The 15,858-nt window shown below is 37.8% G+C and overlaps 2 protein-coding genes across 3 annotated transcripts; both read left to right on the top strand.

Moving 5' to 3' along the window:
- The first annotated feature begins 1,101 nt into the window (after window positions 1-1,101).
- On the top strand, window positions 1,102-11,740 carry si:ch73-40i7.2 (FYN-binding protein 1). Its single transcript, XM_034530769.1, has 16 exons — window positions 1,102-1,234; window positions 4,220-4,811; window positions 5,027-5,141; window positions 5,485-5,540; window positions 5,724-5,761; window positions 5,994-6,025; window positions 6,582-6,714; window positions 6,971-7,133; window positions 8,156-8,306; window positions 8,484-8,500; window positions 9,013-9,073; window positions 9,345-9,387; window positions 9,689-9,851; window positions 10,359-10,392; window positions 10,603-10,640; window positions 10,816-11,740. Exons 1-16 carry the CDS (start codon window positions 1,232-1,234, stop codon window positions 10,851-10,853), a joined length of 1,677 nt encoding a protein of 558 aa, XP_034386660.1. The 5' UTR covers window positions 1,102-1,231; the 3' UTR covers window positions 10,854-11,740.
- Window positions 11,741-11,859: 119 nt separating this feature from the next.
- pex11g (peroxisomal biogenesis factor 11 gamma) lies at window positions 11,860-15,844 on the top strand. 2 transcript variants are annotated; one of them, XM_034530771.1, is made up of 5 exons: window positions 11,860-13,182; window positions 13,827-13,880; window positions 14,476-14,654; window positions 15,183-15,251; window positions 15,369-15,844. In XM_034530771.1, exons 1-5 carry the CDS (start codon window positions 13,120-13,122, stop codon window positions 15,580-15,582), a joined length of 579 nt encoding a protein of 192 aa, XP_034386662.1. In that variant the 5' UTR covers window positions 11,860-13,119; the 3' UTR covers window positions 15,583-15,844. The 2 variants fall into 2 exon arrangements, with proteins under 2 accessions (XP_034386662.1, XP_034386661.1); XM_034530770.1 differs by having other exon boundaries at window positions 13,827-14,024.
- Window positions 15,845-15,858: the final 14 nt, after the last annotated feature.

Below are 15,858 nucleotides of genomic sequence, written 5' to 3'. Positions count from 1 at the left end.
GTTTCTGCATATCAATAGGTCAAAATGCCAAGACAATATTTAATTTTTTGATTTATCTTCCTGTCTCTCAGAGTCTCCACAGCCAACACTCTCGACCTCTCAGATTCTCTCTATGTTCCCTACACAGCCAGCAGGGGGCTCTCAGTACTCCTCTCCCCCATACTCTCCCACCACCATGCCCTGGGGCCAGCAGGGATTTCTGGGGAATCAGTGGGCAGGTCCAGCTGCAGTGCCCTGGCCCACAATTCAGAGTGGTATGGCAGCATGGGCACCAGCAGGCCTTGCAGCGCCCCCTGCAGGCGGCCAGATGATGATGGGAGAAGGCACATCTGCTTCACCCACAGCTGTCAACGGGACCCACACCCCTTTAAACTCCTTCTATTGCAACTGGAGCAACTGAACCACTGCTGTCACTATCCTCTACCTTGGACCGTAATCCCCTTTTGTGATGAGAAGCAAACTAATTTAATTTCAATCAATTTCTGGACATTCATTGTCTCTTTTTTTGCACATAAAATCACATCTTTGTGTTGCTATTGAAGAAAACTGTAAGATTAAAACAATCAAACATGTCGGTCAGAGTTACAGTATAATGTTTCATGTCTGTTTAAATCTCATAAAAATAATTGTCAATTAATAATCACAATAGCAAAGCAATTGATGGTAATCATGTTTCATTTCACCAGCTTATATCTGTTTATCTGGTACTTTAAATTAATTTTAAAAAATCTTTAATTGGTTTCTACTTGTTACTTTCCTTTTTCCATATCAAATTAGAATTTGTCTTTAAAAAAATATGTCTTTGCTCCTAATGTAAACTGCACATGCAGAATAAAATACAGGACGTACAAGTAAGCTACCAAAAATGCTGTAATTCTGTTTTACTTCTTTCTCTCAACCTTTTTATTTTTTTTAATCGAAGAGGGAAATGTCTGACAGAAAGACAAACAAACAGACAACATTGCTTTAGTGCCTTCTGCACATTTTCATTCGCGGAAGGAAAAACCTGACCTTTTAAGAAAAAATTAAACAAATTGTCCGACGGCATGTTAATGTTTCTCTACTGTCGATGGTGTGGCGCTGTCCGTCACCCCATTGCCAACACTGAACTGCAGAGCATTTCCTCATTTGCAGTACGTTTGTAACACAGGTCTGTACAGTAGCATCAGCCTGGATCACTGCTTGACATGGAGCACTTTATCCATCATTAAACCATCACTAAAGACAAAATATGGTAAGAAATGTTTTTTTTACTATGTTATTTAGAAACTTATGTTGTTGTTTTTATTATATACAGTATGTCAATGGAGTGTTTCACAACTCCTCCACAGCACATTTCACACTGGCGATTCTGGTAATTTCCTCCTCAATGCGTCTAAATAACCTGACAACTGTAGAAAAAACATCAACAGATTGTATTGTTTCTCTGGGGTTCAACATCATTTTCATTCTGTCAAATAACTAAATACTCATTAAATAACCTTTAAAACTTTTAACCTGCTCTACAATCTTGCAAATTAATGATCTGATCGACTGGCTACTGTTGTTTTTCGACAGTAATTACATCATTTTCACAACGGGAGGGGAAGTTGGATTTAGAAAAAAATGAATGTTTGTCCTGCCATTGATGAAAGGAAGCTCTATTTCACACTGCTATCCGTGGTTAATGATTCACAGTGTGGTCAGTGCTGCTTTACTTCTCTATCTTCCTATCTTATTCTTAAAAGCACGTTTATTGCATTTTAAGACTTTTTAAATATCGAAAAGGTTATTGTCTTTAAATCAAATCAAGGTGTAGAAAGACTGAAGATCATCACAACTCCACAGGAACCAGACTACCTATTGTAACTTCTTCTAAATTTTTTAAAAAATGAATACTTTCTATAGCAGAGACTGTCTGGAACCTAATATGTGAGAACGACTAGTATTACCTCAATATATGTAATCAAATTGTATCTGTGTACCCACCTTTCGTACAGGTCAGTGCAATTAAAAATGTTTTATGGCTGACGAGCTGATAATAAGACAAATCTAAACATGTAGGTCAACAGAAGACATCAAAAGAGTTCATTGATATTTTATTAAATATACAAAACTACAATATGAGTTATAACTTTAAGTCCTATCTAATTTGACCTGACTTTCTCTTCAATTTGTCGCCTAGTTGTTAATAAAATGTTTTTTCTCAGCGTTATCTTGTTTTCTCTGCAGCACACCTGCACAGCTGCAATCTGTGGCAACACCATTTCAAAACATCTGCGATAATGTGTCAATGCCAACTCACACCCGTATACACACACACACACACACACACACACACACACGCACATGCACTGCACTTCTGCAGACGCTAACTGAAAGTGAACCTGTCTGTGTCGTGTGTGTGTTTTGTGGTGTAAAGAGAAACGTTGTTCCTCGTATCAAAAGAGACGACTGCCAGAGCTTTTGCAGCTTATTCGTGTAGGAGTGACAGCTCAGGGTATTGCCATGGTAACCAGAGCAGAATGCTGAGGTACAGAGGTGTGTGGTTGTGAGCACTTCCTGCTCCTCGTTGCGCTGTCTGTTTGGCTGTGTTGGAGCTTTCGGTGTTCAGGCAATAGATGGTGGAATTCCTTCAGTCATCCTGTTTTTATTATGTCAACAGAACATAGAATGAGACATTAATTCATCACAAAATGTCTTCTCATTTCCATAACTTTTCCCTCTTGGTTGATCATATTTTTGAGTCAGACAACCTGCTCTAATTAAACTAATTTCTGCCTATAGAAGTTAAACTCAACCAATGATATTGATGCTCTATTTTAAGCTGCTCCGAGCACTTCTTTTATTTCAGGTCATTTGTGTTTGTGAGAATGACAACATTCAAACCCAAAATAACGTCTAAAAAGAACTTCAGTTCTTAAAAGATGAGACACGTGATTTTCTGTCTGCTTTGAATTTCATCTACGTAAAAAGAAAAATTCAAAAGTGAAAAATGTACACTCTTTGGCTGCTTTATTAGGTACTACATTTTTTGTAATTGTTGACACTGTCAAAGAGCTGTTAATTATACAATATGTTTATTATTGAGGTCATAGTTTGTAGTGAGTTTGTAAATGCATGTCACAAAAAAACACCTCAATATTAAACAGTTCAACACCACTGCAAACTACAACCTCAATAATAAGCATAAAGTTAAATATATCACTGAAGGTGTTAATCCTAACAGATAATTATTATCTTTGTAAAGAATTCACGCCTGAGCTTTCTTATTGGAATGCATTCGATTTTACAAGTGTACCTAATAAAGTTGTCACTGAGTTAAAAAAGGAAATCCATACAGAGTTCAACTTAGCTCAGTGTGAGCACGAGGAACGATACAGGAAATGACATCTGATGAGAATAAAGAGTCTGAAATTAGTTTCTAAACACTAGCAGAAAGCAGAGAGTTCATGATCCAAATGAATGTCTCTAAGATAGTTTGTAAGTATGTTAGTCAAGTTTACTTCTGTAGTCCCATTAAAACCAGTTATAAGGTGCTTCACTGTATCATATAATATAAAAAGAATTTTTGAGAGTGGTCAAACATAAAAATAAATAAACACAAAATAAAACATAGAATCATAGCATTGATAACTACATATCTAACATGGCAAAATGCCAAATTCCCTCCTATAAAGACTAACATACACATGTAAGCCATGTGACTGTTTTTATGAGCTTTTACTTTTGCATGTTATTGTCATTGTGACACTAAAAGACCAAAATACAAACGATGCAACAAGAGAAAACCTTCACTCTCGAACCTCCAAAGAAAAACACCTATCGTAATGGTTACTTTGGTTCACCACTATTCTATGAAAAGTCTAAATAAAAGAAACAATAAACATCAATCGTTATGTATCATTAGTGATTGTTAATAATGATCACAATCTCTAACAGTATTTATGGTTACTTCTTGAGCCATCAATATCTTTCTGTTCAGACTGCACTGATGAAAGTGTCTTCTGCAAATAACAACCAGGAAACTGTGTTGTTGCAGGGTGTGTTTTCACCTTGTAAAGAGAGCATTGACAAGCTGTGTGTGTGTGTGTGTGTGTGTGTGTGTGTGTGTGTGTGTTTGTGTGTGTGTGAGAGAGTGTTTGAGGAGCATGCCTTGCTGCATACATGCTGCTAACTAACTTCCTGCTTTAGAAACGGAGCAGCTGCAGTTGAGTTTGTGCTCCTGTGTTGTTGTCAGGGGGAGAGCGTTGACGTGAAGGCTCTGAGGGCCAGGTTCAACAGCAAGGCCGGCACCTCGGACACCAGCAGCCGAGACAGCGGCTCCCCAAAATCACCAAGACCTGGGTTCGGGAGACTGATAATGCCCCTGACAGAGAACGATCTAGCTCATCACAGACTGACTCCTACGGTTCCTCCTCATCCTCCGACGGCCAGTCCAGGCCTGGTCAGGTCCCCGAGATTAGAACCGATGGCAGCCTCCATCCACTCCAGACCTGCTTCCTTCCCTCGACCGACTCCCAGTCCTGGAATCAGAGCATCCATCCAGCCAGCCGACCCCGGTAAGGTCAAGCTGAAGGGGGAGATGCTACAGAACATGATGCTGAGGCACCAGAGGCCTCCAGGCACCAAATCAGCCCTGGCTCCAGCTCCCACCTCCACACCTCTACCGCTCCGACAGAGGAGTGCAGTGGATGTGACCCCGCTGAGGAGGCCACTGCCACCTGAAGGATCCATGCCCTTGAAGCCCAAACGGCCTCCCAATGTCAACCTGGAGCATTTTCTGAGGTTCAACCGAGGACCGACCCTTCCTGCTCCAAGAAAGAGTGACGGTGAGTCTCCCCGGGCCTGTTCGCTGACAGAACAAAACAAGTTCTTAACAGAAAAGTAAAAAGGCCTTGGTCTGTGGCAAAGGAACTTGAGTTGACTTTGCTGGCACTTGATGGAAATTTAAATTTAAATCCATCCATTCTAATGTGAACATGTGACTGTTGATTGACGGTTGTCTGCCGTGTATTTCTTTGCACATTATCTTTGTTTCTCCAAGCGGGTTCCCCGGGCTCAGAAGCCAGACAGACGTCTTTAGCCACAGTCGTCAGTCCTCCAAAACCGCCACAACGATCCAACAAACCCAGAGGGCTGCCGCACCAAATGGCCTCCATGTGAATATTTAACTAGTTCATTGATGCTTCAGGGATGTACATACAGAAAAAATATTGTAGTTTGGGATTTAATGTCATTTTCTACCATATTTAGGGTACACAGTATGACACATTCTTATTTCCATTACAGTTTTTATCAGCAACAATCTTGAGCCAAAAAAAAAAATGCAATGCACTTTTTAGGATCATATCATATCAGAGACTCACATTTAGAGTTTGAACATAAAAAAAAGAATTAGGAATACCTGAGTACATCTTTCTAAACCTGTGCACCGTCCAGATGTCAAGTGCTCTAAGATAACGCAAACAATTGCCTAATAATGAACAGGTTTGTTGATTGCAGGGACATTGACGATAACCAGGACTGCTACGATGACATTGCAAGCTTTGACAAGAACGGTAACAATTGCAGCTTGTTTATTGGTGCATGGCTCATTTTGTTGTTGAAGCTTTTGTTCCTCCTTTTAAGGAATTAAGTAAAGGGTTTTTACTCATAATAACTTGTTTTGCTATTAAGAGGATGTGCCACTCTTTCAAATGGAAGACAAGCCTTTAATGTCTTTGTATTGTGTGACTTCACAGAGTCCTGGAGCGACAACAGTTCACATTGTATGGACGGGGTAAGCACAAAAAACTGAAACAGAACTTTTAACTTTGAAGAGACTAAAATTAGAATGAAGTTTCCAAGAAAATTTCAGCTTACACTTGTATTGCTTGAATATTCCTTTTATATTGGTGAAGCAAATGACAATGCTGCTTCATTTATTGTGTCATTGTTCTTACAACATACACATGATGTTCCCCTTTAGTCTAATAACTTTAAAGGTGCAAATAAAGCCTTTTCTGTTGCAGGACGATGATGACGTTTATGAGTTTATTGATGAGTAAGTATAAACTTTCTACCTTTACCAATAAATCAATGCATTTGTTCATCGCTCCATGGCTAAAAGTAGATGGTGGCTGCAGCTGCTGACATGAAGCAAGACAATGTTTCATTTCTGCTTCCGTTATTTTTGCACCTAACAAAGCAGCTACTATTGCAACAACCACTGCTGCACCATTACCCAAAAATCTTTACACATGAAGACACAAAGAAAGAAATTGCATTGTGATGTAGTGCAGGGTGCTTTTGGAAGACACATTAGAATGGCCACAAGTGTGCCATATGATATTTTTGTATTAAGTTGTTTCTGTGATTCAACATATTTCCTGTTCAAGATAACTTTTTTTTACAAACTAATAAAGTTAAGTTTGTAAGATAGTGCAGCTGGTAAACAGTTTACTGAGTAGTGCTCCGGCCTGAATCATGTTTTGTTTTTGTTCTTTTGTTTCCAGAGAGTCAAAGTAATCTGTGAAAATCTAAATGTGAATGCATTTTTGGCCTGTAGAACGGCCCTGCCAGTTTCTCAGTCATTGCTCATTTGAATTGTTCTTTTACAGGGATCAGGTGGATCTAAACCAATTAAATACTGAGAAGCAAAACAAAAAAGAAGCAAAGAGTCAACAGGCGCAGGAGAAGAAAAATCAGATAGAACGTCAGAAACTAGAAAATGAATTGAGGAAGAACTTTCAGGTACTTACTACATTTGTCTTGCATGAAACACTCAAGTCCAACTTCAGTAGATCAAATGGATTTTTTAAAATTTGTTGACATGGATACAGTTTTTGTTGATATGGATACAGCAAATTATTTTAAAATTAAAATATTTTTTTTAATCTAGCATTGATATATCAAGCATTCAGGTCATTTAAATACATACTTCATCCACATACAAATTAGTTTCTGTTGACTGTCAACCTCTCACAGCCTTTTCTATGTACATCTGTAGTTGCAAGGGGAGGTGGAGGTCCTTCATACAGCCCGAGTCCGGCATGACTGGCATGGAGGAGGAAAGCTGGACCTCAGCGTGCAACAAGGAGCGAGCGTGGAGATCCTCCGAGTTAAGAATAACCCCGGAGGCAAATGGTTGGCTCGCTCTTTGAATGGAAACTGTGAGTTTCACTTGAACATTCTATCGAGCATGTATAGAAAACGTTCTAGTCTGAACCACTCATTATTTCCATAAAGTGAGGCCTCTAAGTTAGGCATAGCAATCACCTCCATCCAGATGTGAAGGCTAGAAAACACAACGTTATCTATCTAAAAAAAATATTTCTGTTGTTTAAATTGAGATATTGATATCTCCATTTAGTTTCCACCCACCTATTTTGATACACATTTTCAATTTGCGTATTTAAAGAATACCGGACATACTTGAAATCAAAAACATTTTAACGGAAATCTTACAATTGTTATACATTTGGCTTTGGTGTAACAATTTGGCATATCAAGATTTTATTTAATCTTTTTGGGAATATGCCTTGGTAGTGTAGTACTTTCTGCAATTGTGTGTGGATGTGCTCTTGTATTTTTGAGGAAGAATTTGAGTTTAGAACTTCAGTTTTGAAGACATGTTTGCCTCTGCATTCCTTCTCTATCTTCATTATGTATATACAAATATAACATATGTGATGCAGATGATACACAACTATCTGTGAAACCAAAACATCCTGGTGGCCTAATCTTTTACAACCTCTCAATCACTTTCACATTGCATACTTGCTCTAGTGTTTGATTAACCTTTCTAGTAATCAATATTTATTATGCAAGCAATGATAGAGGGCAATATCAGAAAATGATGGGCATGGTCAAGACAGTGAAGGATGCCATAAACCAAAGCAGAGTAACATTTTCTCTACTGAGAAAGTGAGGCTGTGAAAAGTATGTTTTGCCATTGTACCTGAACTATTCCGCCAACAGCGATGTCTGGTTCTAGTAGATGGAGATACAACATTTTTTTTAAAGAGTGCCGATATATCAAACACAAAAATGACTTTTTGTGTTTTTTTAGTACAGTCGCCCAGTGGGGATATTGATTATCACTTTTTGCAGTCAAAGGTTCTCTGTTGACTCGAACACTGAATTATTGTCATACAGCCACATTACATACTTCTGATGTTGTGTTACCTTGCAGATGGATACATCAGTAACACGTGTGTGGATGTCGATTACGAAGCAGTGAAGCGCAAATTGCTTCAGTCCAAAAACATAGCCGCATCACAGTTGCCTCCACCATCGCCAGATCCCACACTGATGTTAAATGTCAAGTCCCACAGCAGCGACAGGTACAGTAGATCATGTTAATCCTATTTCACTTTTTTAAATATTCTATCGACAACTTTTTCCAACGGTTTAAAGTCATTTCTACTCTAGCAGTGCGTCATATTGTTTGGTGGCAATGTTTTCTCAAGTTTCACCCACGTCTGTTCCAACTAACATGTCATGTTTCCTCTAATCTGCAGCATGCTTCAATATGATGGTAAGTGACAACACAACACACATAAACATTATTGGCTGGTGAAGATTAATGGTGAATTCTCAAAGTTTGTATTTAACTTAATCATTGCTCAACAGAAACAATATGTATAAAGACCAACTTTGTTTTAATTCGTTGTGTTCTTTTAATAAAACATTTCATATTTAATAGGGATTCATGAGTATATACACCACTAGCCATTGGTGAACAATCTTTAAAAGTCTGCTCTTATTCAAATACTGTTCACAATTAACAGCTTCAACGACAATCAAAAGCGTTTTACACACTATGTACAGTTTGCAGAAACTCAATAGAATATTTGACAATTTGAAGAAAGAGAGAGATGACAAACTTGATCCCTTGAACATTTCCATGAAATAATGTGTGGCTTGCTAACTTTATTAAGTGTCAATAACTTGCTAATAACAAATAATGTTAATTTAGACATGTATTCATTTACAAGAAGAAAACACAGTTTAGTTTTTAGTTTGAATGTGCTTTATTTTTGTCCTCAGATGACTATGATGATGTTGAACCCATCACTGAGGATTTCCCCCCACCACCGCCTGACATCAGGTATCTGTTCACATGTGGTCCACTGAAAGGGAACAGGAAATGAGAGACTGAGATATTGACAGCTCAGTGCAGTATCTGTGTAATGTAAAGCTTTATTTATGTGGATCTGAAAAGTGATATGACTCCATGAGGTATTGTTCAATACAGAAAGAAACCAAGAATATGTCTACCTCTAATTAAATGTAATAATCTGCGGCAATTCATGAGCCAATGTGTTGTTGATAAATGCATGTATATGTTTCCTGATTAACTGTAACTAATCTTTTTACAGCATAGATCCCAAAGTGGAGAAGGAGTTAAAAAAAAGATTTAAGGTAAAAACGTTTTTACACTTTAACACCAGAAATGTGGTTTTATTGGTAGATAAAAACAATGTGTCATCAGCATACCGATAAAAGGAAATAGTCATTTTATTTATTATTTGTTCCTGAATTATATGTCCATAAGGTAACGAGTATATATAGAAAAGAACAGGGCCCAGTGTGGTTCCTTGAGGAACTCTACAGACAACCGATAATGATGAGAAGCCTGATTTCCACATGATGCATAACATTAATATGTTACAAAGCCCCCATTAAGACAAAAAAGAGGATCACTGTAACGTATGTTTCACAGTATGAGGGGCCTCTCAGGGTGCTGCATACCATGATGGTGGATCCCAATAGTCTCATAAAGAAGCCAGGAGGGAAGGATCTGCACGTGACTCAAGGAGAAGTTGTGGACATCATCCAGCTCACCAACACCAAGAAAGCTCTGTGTTGCAACCGGTTTGGAAAATGTATGTAAATACTTCACATCCCTCTTGGACTGTCATGTCATTTAAAGATGCAGCAGCTGAAACATGAGCAGTGTGTCAATGACCGGCTTTATATTCTAATTAAAATGTATTTGTCGAGCACCATATTATACAAAGGCAGTTTAGTGCTAGCCACAAAAACAAAAACAAAGCAACAAATAAAACAACGTAATATCATATCATAGCCCATGAATGTGTGTAACCCAAATCTAACCATAACCAAAAGCTCACACGAAGTTATCCAATTATTGTTGAGATGTTTCAATGAAAAGAAAAGAAATGTCAACAGAGCACATGGGACAGTTCATGTCCCCAGACAATGTGCCAGTTTTGTGCCAGTCAATTTAGTAGAAATTGAGATATTTAACTGAATAAGGGAAAACTTTTACCTGATAGAGGGAACATCATGGAATCACCAATTCAGTAACAACTGTATTTTAGTACAATGCGACTGTTTTACACAAAGTCTGTTGTTCTTACCTCTCACAGATGGTTATGTGTCCAGATCTCTTCTTCTTACAATGTAAGTGAATATTCATCAGTTTCATATGCAGCCCTGCTACCATTAGTAGTAGTGGTAGTAGTAGAAGTAAAATGTTTACATATCTTTACATTTCATCTGCAATTGCTATAAATGCATTTTGACTTGAGTCAGTTAACGAGTTTTATTTCTATAAAACGTCAATAGAAATCATTTTTCTGCAGTTAGTTTAATGTCAGTCTTCCTTTGCAGGGAAGGAGACATTTACGACGATGTTGACTATCCAGGCGGTGAGTGTGATCTGTGGATCTTCATGTTCTGGATTAAATGCCACGCAGACAGTGTTACTGTAACTTTCTGGTTGCTGCTGCTTCACTAAATGTCCCCCTGGGGATGAGTAAAGTAATATCCTATTCTATCCTAATCTGAAATATTCAACTTTTTTCTTTTTCTTTTTTCTTTCAGACGTCTACGAAAATGACTCGCTACACACTGGTTATTGATATATGCCAAACACAACGTAAGACAGAGAGAGATACACAACTGAAACTAAAAGCTTTAAAGGACTATATTATTATCCATCTGGATACGTATGTTTACTTGACCCCACCACTAAGTAGCATTCACTCAAACAGGATTCAAAGACAGCAGGTTTCCTATTGCAACTGACGGGAAACAGAAACAAGCTGTCTGGCTCACAAACAAACCAGCTAAAAATAAAACTATTTAAAACCGAGGGACAAAAACAGAAAATAGAGTGAAGAGAGAGAGACTCACACATACAAACCTCTTGCTGAGAATACCAAACAGGTCCCCATTGCATTGTTTGTCAAACTGCTTGTATAGAAAATAAATACACTATAACTGTAGCTTTGTGTATTGCTCGACCTCTGAGATAATTTAAAATACATTTTACAAGTAATTGTGTTCCTTTTTTGTCTTTTTGGAAGAAGAAGAACAACACACTTAGCTGGCTGTGTAATGTTAAAAATGTCATGTCCAGGAAACTGTCATGTTAAGTTAATCAGTTTCGTGTCTTGTGTCCATGTTGTCTCGTGATTTCCTGTTTTATTTTGAAAGTCAACTCTCCTCTTGTTTCAGGCAACTTGTTCCTTCCCCTGTGTGTTTCTCCTCTGGTCTGATTGTCTGCCTCGCTCCTGATTGTTTCCACCTGTGCCCTTACCCTGTGTATATATTGTCTGTCTCCCTTTGTCCTGTGCCAGTTCGTCTTGTCTTTTGTGCCAGAGAACCAGCCCTTTCTATGCAATTCGCCAGTTACCAGGTCATGTTACTTTGCTTTTTCGCTATTTGCCCAGTTTAGTTTATTTGCTCATGTTGATTTTTCTGTTTGTTTGTTCCAGTTTATTAAACAGCGATTTTTTTGTTGTAACTTTGCCTCGAGTCGTGCGTTTGGGTTCAAGTCCTTGTTCGGTCGTGAAAAAAAACGTGTAGATGATGGAGTCGAATGGAAATGATCCAGAACAGCAAGGAAAATGTGGACAAATATATTCAGAATATCTCAGGTACACATACATTTCATCAAGACTAATTATTTACATAATATGAATTTGGAAAAAAAATGTAACAGAAAACTGACAACAGTTATGCAGCAAACTAAACACAATTCCAGTAAAGGTTAAAGTTTAGACTGGAGGCAATCGTCAAACTGTGAAAACATTTACAACCAATTTAATGATGGTGATTACAAATCATTAAAAGACCACAAACAAGATTCAGACCATTCCAAAAATAGAAAAATGCACAACAGTTAGCTCAACAGCCAAATCAAATTCCACATTACACAATATATAGGCCTACAGCTGCTTCGTGTGTGTGTATACATCGGCAGCACATCCTCTTTAAGTTCATAGACGTCTTTGGACTTTCTGCTCCATATCAGAGAGCTTTGATTTACACCTGTTGGATCACTTGAGTATTTCTATTTAGGCTTCATACTCCACTACATTTTGAGGGGCACCTGTATGTATAGACTGTCCTTTTTAATCCACTACATTAATTTTATAACTTAAATTATTTAGTTGCATATTTAGATTGTTAGCACAAACAATAAATCAACAAATAAATGATTATATATTATCATAGTTTAAGCTACCCAGCAGTATATAAAGTAATTAAAATTTGCTTTGACTTTACCAGCTGCAACATTAAAGTTATGAACAAATTCAAATATCCCTAATTATAATCCAGTGATGTAATGTTATCATTCTGAAATGAGACATTCTGCATAATGAGTACTTTTAATTACGGTATTTAAGTTAATAAATGTTGTTGTTGAATTCAGGCTTTTAATTGCAGTATTTGTACACAGTAGTATTGCTGAATTAAATACTTTATGTGGCGTCACAACCAGGAGAAAACGATTTTTAATAATTTTAATTTTTTCATACTTATTTTTAAAGTAAAACTTAAAGGTCACATTACTATCTTTATGTTTCATAATCTAGAATATAATAAGCATCATTATCTAATCCTTTTACTGCATTTACCGATGACCGATATTGTTGAAGCAAAATTTATGGCGCACAAACTGAGGAGGTCAGCGGTGCGCCGTCGCACGAAGACAAAAAAAGACGAAGAAGAAGTTCGATTGACTCGTTAGTTGTCTACTTCAGTCTGTTTAATGTACTTCCGGTTTCAAAGTCCAGCTGGTAACGGACCAGAAAAAGATGATAGTGGAGATGTTGTGCAAGAGATTCACAAAGTTTTTTGTTTTGTACTGCGTCGTGAGTGTTTGAGTAGCAGACAGACATGCAGCCGTCTGTGGAGTCTCTGGTCCGACTGCTGGAGTCATACAGAGGAAGAGATAAAGTTGTGAGTACTCGTGTAGTTTTATATTTTAATGATCAACTGTTAATATGGGATAGTTTATTAGTTTATACTAGCTTTGATTTTATAGTCCATCTATTCCAGCTGATAGTGAAGCCTACACCCGTTTGACACGAAAACAGACGGTCAGCAAACCATTAATAAACAATAGAGACGTGCAGTGGTGGACTCAGATCTTAAGTAAAAGTAGTAACACCACAGTATATAAATACACAAGTAAAAGCCTTGCATTCAAAATGCTGCTGGGTACCAAAAGCCCATTTCAGAATAATATATTTTATTCTTGATTAGAATGATTAAGCATTCATTTAATCAATGTTGAAGCTGGAATCTTATATCTAAGGTCTAGTAAACAACAGACTAATGTATAATATGATAGAGTAATGGTACTTGGTGTTTGTCAGTATTAATAAACAGCTACACTTGAACTATAATATATGATATGAGATATAATGTGAAATGTAGTAATATAGTATAACATAACATATAGTATAAAGATATAAAAACCTAAATCTAAAAATAGGTTAAAATTGTCTACAAAATATATTTTTTAAATCAGCTTTCACTTCATCCCTGAAGGTAAAGTCTTCTTGAAAGTCGTTGAATCATAGTCACATTTGTCTCATCAGATTCGGACGGTCTGTTATGGCTCACAGCTGGTCGGAGGAGTTCTTTCCCAGAAGGTAGAAACCGATGTTTCGTCCCATCGGCTCGGGAAACGTCTGCTGCTGTTTTCTGCTCAGCTCAGCCACTGCAGGACGGTGCTGAGGCTGTTTGATGATCTTTCCATGCTGGCTTACTCTCACAGCTATGGGCTTGGAGGCGGGGTCAGCCACACACAACACCCACACGCTGCTCTGTTCTTCATAATTCATTCAGTCAGGAAGGAAGGGATGGATTAGCTCCTTTTCCTCTCTAGATGGTTTATTTTATGATAATAAATGGGTTCTCTGTCCATATTCTGAGAAAAATGGGCATCTGCTTATTTTAACACCTCTTCATTTTAACAAATATGAAAGACTTTGACAGGGCTTGTGTTTGCTAAGACTCAGGATACACTGTTTATTCATTCAAAAAGAACCAAATGACAGCACTTTAATCTTTGTTTAAAATAGCGAAGTGCTCATATTGTACCTGCCAGTCTGCAGCAGATATTCATTTATAAAGGAAACATTTTTTATTTCCAGTTTTTAATCAAATCATTCTCTGTGAAAATAATTATGAAGCTACCCAGTAAACTGCAGCATTAATGCAAATATGGCATCATGTCTTTCAAAGGAGGAGGATGCAGGCGTGCGCTTGGTATCGCTGCTGACCAACGTAGCCGACCAGCTGTACTACCCCTGTGAACACATTGCGTGGGCTGCTGACGCTGAGCTCATCAAAGGGAAGTCTGATAAGTGGTGGCTGCTCAGCACGGTGCTGTGGGGAACCTCGCTGCTGCTGGGAATACTCAGGTCTGAGTTCACCTGTCCACAAACATCAAATCTGACTGGAAACTTTGAATAATGCAGCGCTGAAATGACAAATGTCACTATTAATACATAATTATGAGGATATAATAAGGATACATAACGCTGGTTTTATGCTATCAGGTGTTTCCTGTGTATTACTATTATTTTTTAAAGCTACAGTGACCAGCTGTTTTAGAATGTTTTTATTTTTATGAAACTACCTATTTGGGACCGGATTTTATAAATGATATATAAATAGATAAATAAATATATAAATAAAAATAATGTCTTATCCTTCAAGTAAACTAGAAAATGTGTTTTTGCTTTCTCTGTCAAAAATAATCAAAAGTGCATTTATTTTTTCCGTCTATATTTATAATAAAATTCTCACTTGCTAAATGCTGCTCATGGTAACCAAACAGTTTGTAAGATTGAGCAGTACTTCATCACTTGCTTTGCTTAGTACATTTGTAACAAATGGCCATTAAACACTGTCAGTCTGAGTTGTCATGTGAATCTTTTGCTCTTTAGATCACTCCGAGTTTTGCTGCTCCTGAAGAAGAAGCTGAAGAGATATGAGAGGGGTGGAGGTGGCAACAGGTGTTGTATCTACAGTTTTCTGTCAATATGTCTTTTTGCAGTAAATGAAGAGAGGAAGACATTTTTCTGTAAAGGAAAAGAAAATGTCCTGATAAACCTGTGTTTTTTCTTCTGCAGCCGCTCTCAGCTCCGCAGACAGATGCAAAGGGAGGTACTCTCCATCCTCAGCAGCATGGCTGACCTCTGTAATGCCATTCATTGGATGCCGCCCGGCTTCCTGTGGGCTGGACGATTCCCCAACTGGCTGGTGGGGCTGATGGGCACCATCTCGTCACTGATTGGTTTAATCCAGGTGAACGCTGGAGACAGTGACGAGACAGACAGTCCATAGTCTTTACCTCTCGTGAGGAATAGATCAGGTGCTTTGACTAAATGACTGATATGTACTTGTGGAAAATGCTGAGTGAAAGAATGAGTAGCTGATCTTTAATGTGACTCCTGTCAGACTCTCTGTGAAGATATACTAACATAATAATAATCTGGACCTAAAACTGGATGTAAAGTGAATAATCAAAGTAGACTTGTAGCCAATCATCAAAGTGCTTTATCGGATGGGAATGAAAGCCTGAAAAAAAGTGGCAGAAAATCTTAAATTCAATTCAAATTA

The sequence above is a fragment of the Cyclopterus lumpus genome, chromosome 4 (genome assembly GCF_009769545.1).
Source record: "Cyclopterus lumpus isolate fCycLum1 chromosome 4, fCycLum1.pri, whole genome shotgun sequence".
NCBI classification, from domain to species: Eukaryota; Metazoa; Chordata; class Actinopteri; order Perciformes; family Cyclopteridae; genus Cyclopterus; species Cyclopterus lumpus.
This window is presented reverse-complemented; position numbering and strand designations above follow the sequence as displayed.